General features: G+C 40.3%; 1 protein-coding gene across 11 annotated transcripts in view; it reads right to left on the bottom strand.

Moving 5' to 3' along the window:
- Positions 1-12001, bottom strand: part of cast (calpastatin) — a 197830-nt gene that overhangs the window by 97976 nt on the left and 87853 nt on the right. For 6 of the 11 annotated variants that reach the window (XR_009512107.1, XM_059969426.1, XM_059969427.1 and 3 more), the window contains 3 exons: positions 9359-9433; positions 6509-6766; positions 1453-1554 (listed from right to left, as the gene is read on the bottom strand). The exons of 1 other annotated variant lie outside the window; for it this stretch is intronic. Coding sequence is in view for 9 of the 10 variants with exons in the window: in XM_059969426.1 (XP_059825409.1) it covers positions 1453-1554; positions 6509-6766; positions 9359-9433 (435 nt within the window). In the remaining variant the exon portion in view is untranslated. 4 more of the 11 variants (XM_059969432.1, XM_059969434.1, XM_059969433.1 and 1 more) reach the window with 4 other exon arrangements.

Genomic DNA, 12001 nt, shown 5'->3' with positions numbered 1-12001 from the left:
CAACACACTCAAAATGCTGGAGGAACTCAGCAGGTCAGTCAGCATCTATGGAAATGAATAATCATACGATGTTTCAGCCCGAGACCCTTCAGCAGGACTGGAAAGAAAAGCAAAAGGAATGAAATTTGTAAGTAAGTGGGAGGCAGGGAAAGAGTACAAGCAAGCGGGATCATAGCAAGTTGTATTATGGTTGATGCAATACATGCCTTGAGTATGTTCGCTCTCTAATTCTCACATATTGGTTCTATCCCTTACAGCTCCTAAGACCTCAACAAACATTGGTGATCACTCAGCTATCAAAAATCTCTTTAACCATATCTGAAAAATTTAAAAGCTGTTGAAATAACTTGAAAGAAATACATTTTTTTTAATTTTCAATTTTAAATGCTTAAAACTCCTATGAATTACATCTAAAAAACTCATTGACAATGAATAGAACAAATTATGTACATTTTCAAACCACTGGGACTAAACAGGAACTGCATCTTCCCCTCAGCTCGTGTTGATCAACCCCAAAATCAGAGACAACTATGAGGTGGCGAACAAGAGATCAAATTCACCTGCATCTTGCCTTTATCACAAACACAAGAAAATCTGCAGATGCTGGAAATCCAAAGCAACACACACAGAGTGCTGAAGGAAACAGTGAAAAAGAGTAAACAGTCGACATTTCGGGCTGAGACCTTCCATCAGGACAGGGGGAAGGGCCGAGATGCCTGAGAAAACAACTTGGAGGGAGGGAAGGAGGTTAGGTGGAAGGTGATAGGTGAAGCCAGGTGTGTGGAAAGGGCAAGGATTGGAGAGGAAGGAATCTAATAGGAGAGGAGCGTGGACCATAGGGGATAGGGAAGGAGGAGGGGATCCAGGGGGAAGTAAAGGGAGGTAAGAAGAAGTAAAAGGTCAAAGAAGGGAACAGTTGTGGGGGGGGGGGGATACTTTTGTTCACTGGAAGCAGTAATCAATTCATGCCATCAGGTTGGAGGCTACCCAGACAGAATATAAGGTGTTGCTCCTCCACACTGAGTGTGGCCTAATCTTAGCACAAGAGGAGGCCATGGATCAACACATCTTGCTGAAGGGTCTCGGCCCAAAACGTTGACCGTACTCTTTTCCATCGATGCTGCCTGGCCTGCCAGCATTTTGTGTGTGTGTGTGTCACTTGAATTCCCAGCATCTGCAGGTTTTCTCTTGTTTGTGAAGGCGACACTTCACCTCAGCCAATGGTGGAGATTTTTTTTTTTTAGTTCATGCACCCATAAAAAGTATAGAAAATAATTTCTGAATAATTTACCTACCATCAAAGCAATGGCCACACTTGGAAAACTATTCACTTCAGGATGTCAGGGAGGAATGTGCCAAGTTGCTGGATATGCTTAACTCCTCCTCTCTAATCATAATCCATAGCACTCCTGTTAACAGACTTCACTATTCAATTCAGTCTTTGATGCATACCTTCGCTGCGGGCCCAGTGCACTTGGCAACTGGAGCATCTGGTCCCTGAGATGGAAATGGCTCCAAGAGCTGTTCCATGGCACTCAACATTGGTTTGCCATCCTTTTAAAGATAAAACAAGACACGTTTCACCATTTACCTGAAGTGTTCTGGCACTCACAAAGCTCACAACCCCTCGTGTGGAAATGCCATGTGGTGCAGTCCGCTTTAGCTAAGATTGGCTGATTTGGGGGTTGATTTGGAAACATTGGGTGGTGCAGCTCACTATGCATCTTGAGGGCACAACGGAAAGTTCAGCTCAGGTTAGTGTTACAGTCTTTCAGCCCGTGCTGAGCATGTTAGGCAGAGTAAGCTTAACATTTAAATTTCCTAGCAGGTTAGTTCCTTAAGCAAAACAGGATCAGAGATCAACCCACCACCTGATAAGAGCTGAATGGTATTGTCCATACTCACTTGGCTTAAGGCTTGGCAGGCTGTTACAGAAGATGAGTTATCGACAAATCCAGATCACTTATCTGACAACTACTTAAATATTTTTATCTGAAAGTCACCTAGGTTAACCCACAAAGTAATCATTCTCCAACAAGTTAATAAATATGATCTCAAGGCATGCCACCGTTGCTATTTACAAAGCTTGCACATTTATCAGAATTTAATCATTGAACACTTGAGTTGTATGACAGTCCTGGATGCTCCTCTATACAGACAAAACATTATCAATAAGAACATAAGAAATAGGAGCAGGAGTAGGCTATCTGGCCCATCGAGCCTGCCCCACCATTCAATAAGATCATGGCATATCTGTCCGTAAACTCAGCTCCATCTACCTGCCTCTTCCACACAATCCTTAATTCCCTTACTATGTAAAAAACTATCTAACTGTTTCTTAAAATATACTTAGTTTAGAAGCTTCAACTGTTTCCCTGGGCAGAGAATTCCACAGGTTCACCACTCTCTGGGAAAAACAGTTTCTCCTCATCTCCGCCCTAAATCCTCTCCTTTGAATCTTGAGGCAATGTCCCCTAGTTCTAGCCTCACCTATCAATGGAAACAACTTTCCTACTTCTATCTTATCTATCCCTTTCAAAATGTTCTATGTTTCAATAAGATCCCCTCTCATTCTTCAGAACTTCAGAGAGTATAGCCCCAAGAGACTCAATTGCCCCTCACAGGTTAACCCCTTCATCCCTGGAATGAACCTGGTGAACCTCCTCTGTACTGCCTTCAAAGCCAGTATATCCTTCCTCAAGTATGGAGACCAGAGCTGCACACAGTACTCCAGGTGCAGCCTCACCAGTACCCTGTATAGTTGCAGCATGACCTCCCTGCTCTTGAATTCAATCCCTCTAGCAATGAAGGCCATCATTCCGTTTGTCTTTTTAATAACCTGCTGTACCTGCAAGCCAACTTTTTGCGATTCATGAACAAGCACTCCCAAGTCCCTCTGCACAACAGCATGCTGCAATCTTTCACCATTTAAATAATAATCTGCTCTTCTATTATGCCTTCCATAGTGGATGATTTCGCATTTACCAACGTTGTATTCCATCTGCCAGACCTTGGCCCACTCACTTAACCTATCTATATCCCTCTGCAGACTTGCCACATCCTCTGTACAATTTACTTTTTCACTCAGCTTAGTGTCATCAGCAAATTTTGCTACGCTACACTCAGCCCCCTCTTCGAAATCATCAATGTAAAAGGCAAACCAAAGTAGACCGAGATGACAAATCCTAGTCCTATCGGAAACTTACTTCTAACCCAGTGCTGCAGTTTTTGGGTCAAAGGGGAAGCTCCAAGTTTATAGATTATTTTATAGTTATCAGAGCCAGTTGAGATAAGGCAGGTCCATGGAGCTGTGGAGCAGATTAGGCATGAAATAACTGTATGGCAAAACAAGCTTATTGCACCCCTCTCCCCACCCACTGACTGAGAGATTTCAATTTGATGGAGTTAGGTGGGTGTTACTATTATGCAATGCTTCAACATCTCTTCTACTTTTAAATCCTTCTTTTCTCATAAATTAGTAGATAAATCTTAAGTATGTTTTTGTAATTGTACGAATCCCACAGTGCACATTGAGCCTGCAGTAACTTCCTGCTTTCAGAAATGCGGCTGACATTTTAACAAATAACCATCATCAGGATTATCCTAGGCCATTTGTAAGACTAATCCAGGTAGTTCTCCTTGCCTGCCCTCGCTCTGCATCTCTGCAAGTTCACATACTCCTTTTTGAACCTGCACCCACACCTGTCCTTGGTACTATATTACAACCCCTAATCATTCATCGCAGAGGGAATAAATTAATTATTTTGTGACAAAATAAATTGCTGAATATGTTCATCATCTAACAAAAGATTGTTTCATCTGTAATGCCAACCGAATAAGTCAGATGTCTACATCTTTAGATATGCCTCTAAATGATTAGTTTTGTACCAGTTTCATGCCCAGATCCTAAAGTTTTAACTGCAAGAAGTAAGTGTGAACTTCTTACATTTTTTTGCCTACTGTCAGCACCTGATGCATACACAGAATAAGATCATTCCCTTTTCAACTGGCCCAGCACCTTGGGTCAATTCAGCTCACAACCAAAGCACCAGTGATACATCTCCAGTTTGGATACAAAGCAAATCCTGCAGCCTGAGACTTCCAATTCAGTGGGAACTGAAGGTAAACTTGTCGTGTACAGTTATACCCACAAGGCACTGAACATCATTTACAATCCTTGCAGCCATGAAAAGGATACCAAAAAAAAATCCAACTACTTTGGGGTAAATTCAAAGTTAGGAACTAATTTACAGGACAACGCCATCCACTTTATTGCATAAAATTTCAGCTTAAAGAAGCTGCTCTCATTATCAGTAATTATGAAAGATTATTTCACAGAAGTCAACTGTCTTCTTATATAAGAAAAAAACCACTAGACAATGCCATGCACAACTGCATTTTATACATATATGCTTTCTATAGTGAAATGTAAAGCAGTCATTAGATTCAGTTTAACGATGCTGCTTTCCTGGTGATCTTGCTAGCACATTCTATACGAGCTCGTGAAAGGCTGTGTTAAGAGAAGGTCTCATTTTCATTTATAATCAATGCTGTGAAGAACCATGCTGGAAAGTGACAGTGAATCACACAAGCCATTGTATTTTTAATGCAGAAAATGATCAGCCATTTGAATGGACTGAGAGATATTTGTGACCGCATTTTGTTGTGCTCAAACAAGATCTCACCTGCAGAATCCTCTGTAAGCTCACAACAGAAAGCAAGGTTTGGTAATTACCATTACAGTGAAGCAATAGTTGTGCAATTCCAACAACTCTGGCCCAGAACATAAACAATTAATATGTAAACTCATTTACCCATGCAACAAATTGTACATGGATATATCTAAAATATCTTTTTTCCATTCCCCATTCTGGTTGCCCTTGTACCCCATCTCTTCTCCTCACTGGCCCATCATCTCTCTGTGTTTCCCTCCTCCTTCTCTTTCTTCCAAGGTCCACTGTCCTCTCCTATCAGATTCCTGCTTCCTTAGCCTTTTACCTCTTCTCCCTAGTACCTCCCAGGTTTTTACCTCATCCTCACCCCACCTACAAACCTTCCCCCTCACCTGGCTTCAGCTATCCCCCACCAGCTTGTACTCCTCTCCCACCTTCTTATTCTGGATTCTTCCCCCCTTCCTTTGCTGTCCTGACATACGGTCTTGGCCAGAAATATGGACTGCTTATTCTCCTCCATAGATGCTGCCTGACCTGCTGAGTTCCTCTAGCATTTTGTGCTTATTGCTCAAGATTTCCAATATTTGCAAACTCCCTAGTGTTAAAAAATTACATTTAAAACACCTTCCACAGTTCATTTTCCTGATCCCTCTCTTTCTTAACATTTATTTATAACCTATTAATTTCTCCCACTTTCTTTCTTTATATCTGGTCAGATCCTTTATCATCCCCTTTCTCCTCCTCCCTATCCAATCTTTCTTAATGCTTAAATCTCACCAGAGGTCCCATTGCCCAATGCAACCTCAGATGGCCCACTGCTGTCATGTTGCTAGTATTCACTTACACTTCCAGCTCATTGAAGTAGGGGAAAAATATAGCCATCATCCTCTGTGAGATTTGGTCCGATATTGTTTCAACGCAACTTCTTTTAAACCATTACACTTGAAAGCCCACCACTCTTCACACATTACCCACAACAGTCCATTCAATAGACAAGTTCTCTGTGGGATGGTCAGAATTGATGGTAAAGCAAGATTCCTCCGATTTTTTGTTCTGTTGATCCTCCTGTTCAAATTCAGCTGCATTTCTCTCTGCCCTACTCCTCCCTCCTGCAGCACTGCCCCGTCAACTTTTGGCAGCTCAAAACCAGATTAATACAGTGTTCCTAAACTAGTTCAAAAATTCCAGCCGGCATGTCCTGAGTCAACTTTGTTGGACACTGTGTTTTGCAAGGATTTGCGACTGGCCTTTTTTAAATCCCATTTTTTGGAGGGAGACTGACTAATCAACTCAGTTAGGATCTTACAGTGCCAGAGTCACAGTCCCCATTAGTTGGAACTAAAAACTACAATAAGTTTAAATTATTGGCAAAATATTTTACATTTTAAAGCTTATTTAGCAAAGCTACTCCTCATAGTACAATCCAGGTTAAAATCAATGCTTCGTGGTTTTCCACAGGACCAGAGAAAACCTAGTATATTGTCTTTCTTCTCTTCATTAATTCAGTAGGCAGGTATATGTTTTCCATTGAACCCATTAAAGATTGACATAAAATAAATCACCTAGTAACACATTCCAAAACATTTCATACTCAACAAAGAAAATCTGAAGTAGGTTTAGCATAAAGCTTTCAAATTCTTCGCCTATTACCAAATGAACTGTTTGATTTACCTCACCAACTTAATCACATTCTTCTGCAAAATTCCTGCAATTAACTAAAATATTACTTTTCAAGATTAAGACAGTATGATTCAGGGTACTGCAGATATTGCCTCAAAGTGCAGTTCAACCCTTGCTCATCCACCAGCAATCCTCCTCGGGTAGTAATGACTCACCTCAATCTCTGATACCGTTTTCAGTGGTGCAATTACTGCTTGCTTCTGCTCAAGGCTTGCATTTTCCAAAGACTTGACAATGGTTGCTTTTAGGTGGCTTATCTGTTCTTCAATCATGAAGGTCACTTCACTCACAATCTGACTTTTCATCTCTCTTATTATCTTCATTACATCCTCTAAGTGCTTCTGCAGTAAGTCCTCTTTGAAAGGCAGACTGGTGGCATTTTCTGGATCTGTCCTGCAGGATTGCTTAGTTTTCTGAGGAGTTAGAGCAAGACTGGACAGTGACAAGTCCATAACCGGCCCTTTTGGTTGTACAGATTCAGTGGGCAACAGGAAAAACTGATACCAGGAACTAGGTACTAAATGGTCCAACTCTCAGGAAAGATGCTATCTAGGTGTGCAATTGGTTACCTCAACATCCAATAGTGAAAAATACAATCTCACTATGCCCCAGTCGTTAGGTCGTTTATTATTTTCTTCATACAAGCATCATATTATCAAACCAATTTATTTTGATTCTTAATCCCATCGCAAGGCTGATGGATTAGAATCATATACCACAGTAAAAGGCCATTCAGCCCTTTTTGCTCATGCTAGTTATTTGAAAATGCGATGTAATTATGTGCTCTTTCCTTTTGGTCTGGTTTTCTTTGTAAATCCTTTTTCATCTACACATCCAATTTCCTTTCCAGGGTCCCCACTAAACTTGGTTCTATCAGTTTTACAGCCACTGCATCTCAGATTATGAGTGGAAGGGGTGTTGTTGTACAATAATATACTGTTCGAAGTTGCCCATTTGTTCATACTCAAGGATGGAACCTTTCTGTATAAACGGCTTTTTGGAAACAAATCTAAAAAACAAAGTGGGAGCCACAGTAATGTAGCAATTAGCGCAACACTATTACAGATTGGGGTGTCGGGAGTTTGGAGTTCAATCCCCGTGGGATGAGTGAGTGCTTTCTGGGTGCTCTGGTTTCCTCCCGCAGTCCAAAGGCCTACCAGTTATTAGGTTAATTGGTGATTGTAAATTGTCCTGCAAGTAGGCTGGGGTTAAATCAATGGATTACTGGCAGAGCAACTCGAAGGGCCAGAAGGGCCAATTCAGCACCGTATCTCTAAATAAATAAATCAGCATAAATTATATGCAATGAAAATTCTCTTCCTAATTCCTAGAATTATTGATTAATATAAACCTGTGAACTCTCACAAACCCGATTGCTTACAGATATAATTTTGCCTTTCAGATTGTTTCAAAATTTTGAACGCATTAAAATCTCTCTGTTTCTTATTATTTTATTGGATCTCCTTGAGAAGTTATGTTGTTCAGAGCAAGATCCTTAACAGTGTTGATGAGCAGAGGGATTTTGGTGTCCAAGTTCATGCCTCCGTGAAAGTGGCTACACAGGTTGACAGGGTGGTTAAGAAGGCTTATGGCATGCTTGCCTTTATTAGTCAAGGCAGAGAGGTCAAAAGTCAGGAAGTTATGCTGCAGCTTTATAAAACTCTAGTCAGACCACATGTGGAGTACAGCATACAGTCCTGATCACCCTATCAATGAAAGGATGTCGAGGCTTTGGAGAGGGTGTGGAAGAGGTTTAACCGGCCACATGCTTGGCTGGGAGGGCCTATTCCACGAGGTATCTTAATAAAAAATATAAATAATGAAACTTCGGTAGTTTTCTCTGGAGCAGTAGAGACTGAGGGAAGATCTGATAGAAGTTTATAAGATTATGAGAGGCATAGATAGAATAGGCAGACAGCATCTTTTTCCCCAGGGTGAAACATCCAGCACAAAAGGGAATGCATTTAAGGTGAGAGGGAGTAATTTCAAAGGAGATGTGAGGGGCAAGTACTTTACACAGAGAGTGGTGGATGCCTAGGCTGGTGAGATACGTTAGGGATTTAAAAAGACATTTAGATAGGCACAGGAATGTGAAGAAAATGGAAAGATATGGGCATTGGACATAAGAGATTAGCTTAGTTCGCCATTTGATTACTAATTTATTTGACCTGTTTCTTTGCTGTATTATTCCATGTTCCATAGAAATAATGGTGTTGATTGAAAATTGCATTCATTGATCAATTCACCAGTAGTGAAATCTAAAGTTATACTTATTTTTGGTTATTTAACGAAGCAATGGACTTGACATGTCCAAGTTTAAAATCACAGCAAACAATAGCTTTTCTGGTGGACTGAAATTTTGGAAATACAACTTTGTGTCAAAAAACATTCACAAAAAACACAATTACAATGTTTGCATTCAAATAGACAGATCACCCATTCATTCTCATATCTCTAGATCTAATGATCAGCACTGCATTTTCCACAGCACCAGTGTTTTCATTTTGAGTGAAAAATATGTTTTGCCAGAATTTAGGACTGTAGTAATGACTAATTACTGTCTAACTGGATACTCCTATAGATTTTCAGTTCCATGCTCCACATTACACCTCTCGTCAAGGTCAATTCCATTAAACTTTAGAGTAAATCATGTCAAAACTTCCCTTCCTGACCCACAGAACATTGTGCATCTTATAAACCTTTGCAAATCCAATACTTCAACATGTGAGACGATATTTTCAAACATGCAGGATCAAGTTAAATAATGAAACATTGGTGACTCCATCCGATTGCACAGACACTCCCAACACAGCCAAGACAATGGATTCAGAAATATCAAGTAACTGAGCTGCAGATAGACAATCTTCAACTGGATATCACTCCACATACATTGCTGAAAAGCTAATTTGGGAGATAATTTTCTCATTTTTTTTACATTTACTTAAGCAGTTATTTTTATTCTAGTACAATGAACATCGGTAAAAAGATCTGAAAATCATCAGTACCTGAGTCTTTGAGTCATTGTTTTTGTGAAGTGAAGTGCCTGTCACTTTTGCTGGAAGTGTTCTTTCCTTTGTGTCCTTAGAAAATGGAGAATTCTTGTTCAAAATGTTTAGATTCTACCCTGCAAGTACAGAGTCATACAGTACAGGAGACTATGCGGCCCAACATGCACATACTGGCCCCTTGCAGGAGTTACTTGTTTTGCCCTTCTACCTGCTCTCTCTTGCAATGTGGCATCCTTTGATGATAACAAAACATAGCTTGTCAACAGGTACAGCTTATTGGGAAAAATAGCACATGATAAACTAATGGACTAATTTACTTCTTTCAATCACTCCATGCCTCCAATTAATCACATGTTTCAAGACCAATTTGTCTTGGTAGGTAATCAAGCCTTATGAATGCATAGCATTACCTCTCATGTTGCTGACATGACCTGAGTGTTTGACGGCTCTGGGACTGTATTCAATGAAGTTTAGAAGAAAGTGTTGTGGTACGTCCTTTCAGAACAGAGGTGAGAAGGAATTCCTTTAGCCCGAAGGTGAAGAATCTGCCACAGAAGGCTCTGAAGGCCAGGTCATTGAGTATATTTAACGTGGAGTTTGATAGGTTCTCGATTAGTAAGGGCATCAAAGGTTACAAGAAGGTGGCAGGAGAATGGGGCTAAGAGGGTTTACAAATCAGCCATCATGGGATGGCAGAGAAGACTCAATGGGCTGAAGGAGCAATCTTTATTTGAATTTCTACATAATTCAACATCATTCTCATGATCTCAAGCTCAAAAAGATAAATACGAGGTGCAGTCCCACAATAGCCATTCCCAAATGATGTATACTTATTGTGTGTGGAAATGCAAGCTGTAGTCAGATCTGTCACATGAATCATTATTGTTGGGATGGTGATGTCATCAATGTTTCGCTCAGTAATGGACACAATCTGAACATATAAGATTGGCATGAATTCCATTTCAAGTAGGCTGAACATTGAGCCTCAACAATAATAGGCCAATTCCAAAGAAACTTCTATGGCAACAACTTTGGAGCCAAATTAATCTTTCATCCCAGTCCAATGAGAGAGTTAGAAAGCCAAGTAAACTGCTGAGTTATGAAAAGCCTGATTTCAGAATTACTAGGGAGCATTTAGTAAAAACTGGAGCCATATTGCATGTCTAATCGTTCAGGATATCCCACAGCCTTTCTCAGGAAAACAGTATCTTGCATAAGGAAATGTGGCACTAATTTGCAATGAGCAAAAAACAATGTGATCTACACTCAGTGGCCACTTGATTACGTCCATGAACTACACCATAAAGTGGCTGCAAAGTTTATGTTTGTGGACTTGCGATGCATTCGCCCATCCACTCAAAGTTTCATACGTGCATATTGAGATGCTCTTCTGCATATCACTGCTATAACACATGATTACTTCAGTTACCGTTTTCAGTATATTCTCTCTGTAAACTCTGGAGATGGTTGTGAGTGAAAGTCCCAGGAGAGCAGCAGTTTCTGAGATATCAAATCACCCCGTCTGGCACCAACAATCATTCCCTGGTCAAAGTCTCTTAGATTATACGTATGTTTTTCCCATCCTGATGTTTGGTCTGAACTAATGAACCTCTCAACCATGTCTGCATGCCTTTATACACTGAGTTACTGCCATTGGATTGGCTGATTAGGTATTTGCATTAATGAGCAGGTGTATAGGTGTACCTAACAAAACGGCTGCTAAGCGTAAGATTAGCATGAACGCCAGTACAAGTAGGCTGGATGTTGACCCTATTTTCCCTATGGACAATTTACAGGAATCCTGGTGACTGCCCTCTGAGTTAAGGTCTAGCATGTCAGCAGGCCAAAATCAAAGAAACTTCTATGGCAACAACTTAGGCCCCTAAAAAATCTTTCATCCCACTCCAATCACAGGTAAAAAGCAGCTGATTGGCTGAATTACGAAAAGCCTGATTTCAGAGTTACTAGGCAGCATTTAGTAAAAAGTGAACTTGGAGTCATACTGCATGTCTAATCATTCAGGACATCCCACAGCTTTTCACAGGAAAACAGTATCTTGTATAATGAAATATGTCACTAATTTGCAAAAAGCAGAAGTTGCTAAAAGCCATGTGAAGTGCACTCAGTGACCACATTATTAGGTTAATCCTGCACCTCATAAAATCACCACTGAGTGTATGTTCATGGTCTTCTGCTGCTGCAGCCCATCCAGAATGAGGATCAGGTTTAATATCACCGGCATTTGTTGTGAAATTTGTTAACTTAGCAGTAGCAATTCAATGCAATACACAATAATAATGAAGACAAAATAAATAAGTAAATCAATCACAGTAAGTATATATGTATATTAAATAGTTAAATTTAAAATAGTGCAAAACAGAGATAATATTTTAAAAAGTGAGGTAGTGTTCACGGGTTCAATTTAGCAATCGGATGGGGAAAAAGCTGTTCCTGAATCGCTGAGTGTGTGCCTTCAGGCTTCTGTATCTCCTACCTGATGGTAACAATGAGAAGAGGGCATGTGCAGGGTGATAGAGGTCTTTAATGATCAATGCCACCTTTCTAAGGCACCACTCCTTGAAGATGTCTTGAATACTACGTAGGCTAGTACCCGTTGGAGCTGACTAATTTTACAATGTT

Source organism: Hypanus sabinus, chromosome 5 (assembly GCF_030144855.1).
Source record: "Hypanus sabinus isolate sHypSab1 chromosome 5, sHypSab1.hap1, whole genome shotgun sequence".
Lineage (NCBI taxonomy): Eukaryota > Metazoa > Chordata > Chondrichthyes > Myliobatiformes > Dasyatidae > Hypanus > Hypanus sabinus.
The sequence above is the reverse complement of the archived record's forward strand: the minus strand, read 5'-3'. Positions and strand labels throughout refer to the sequence as shown.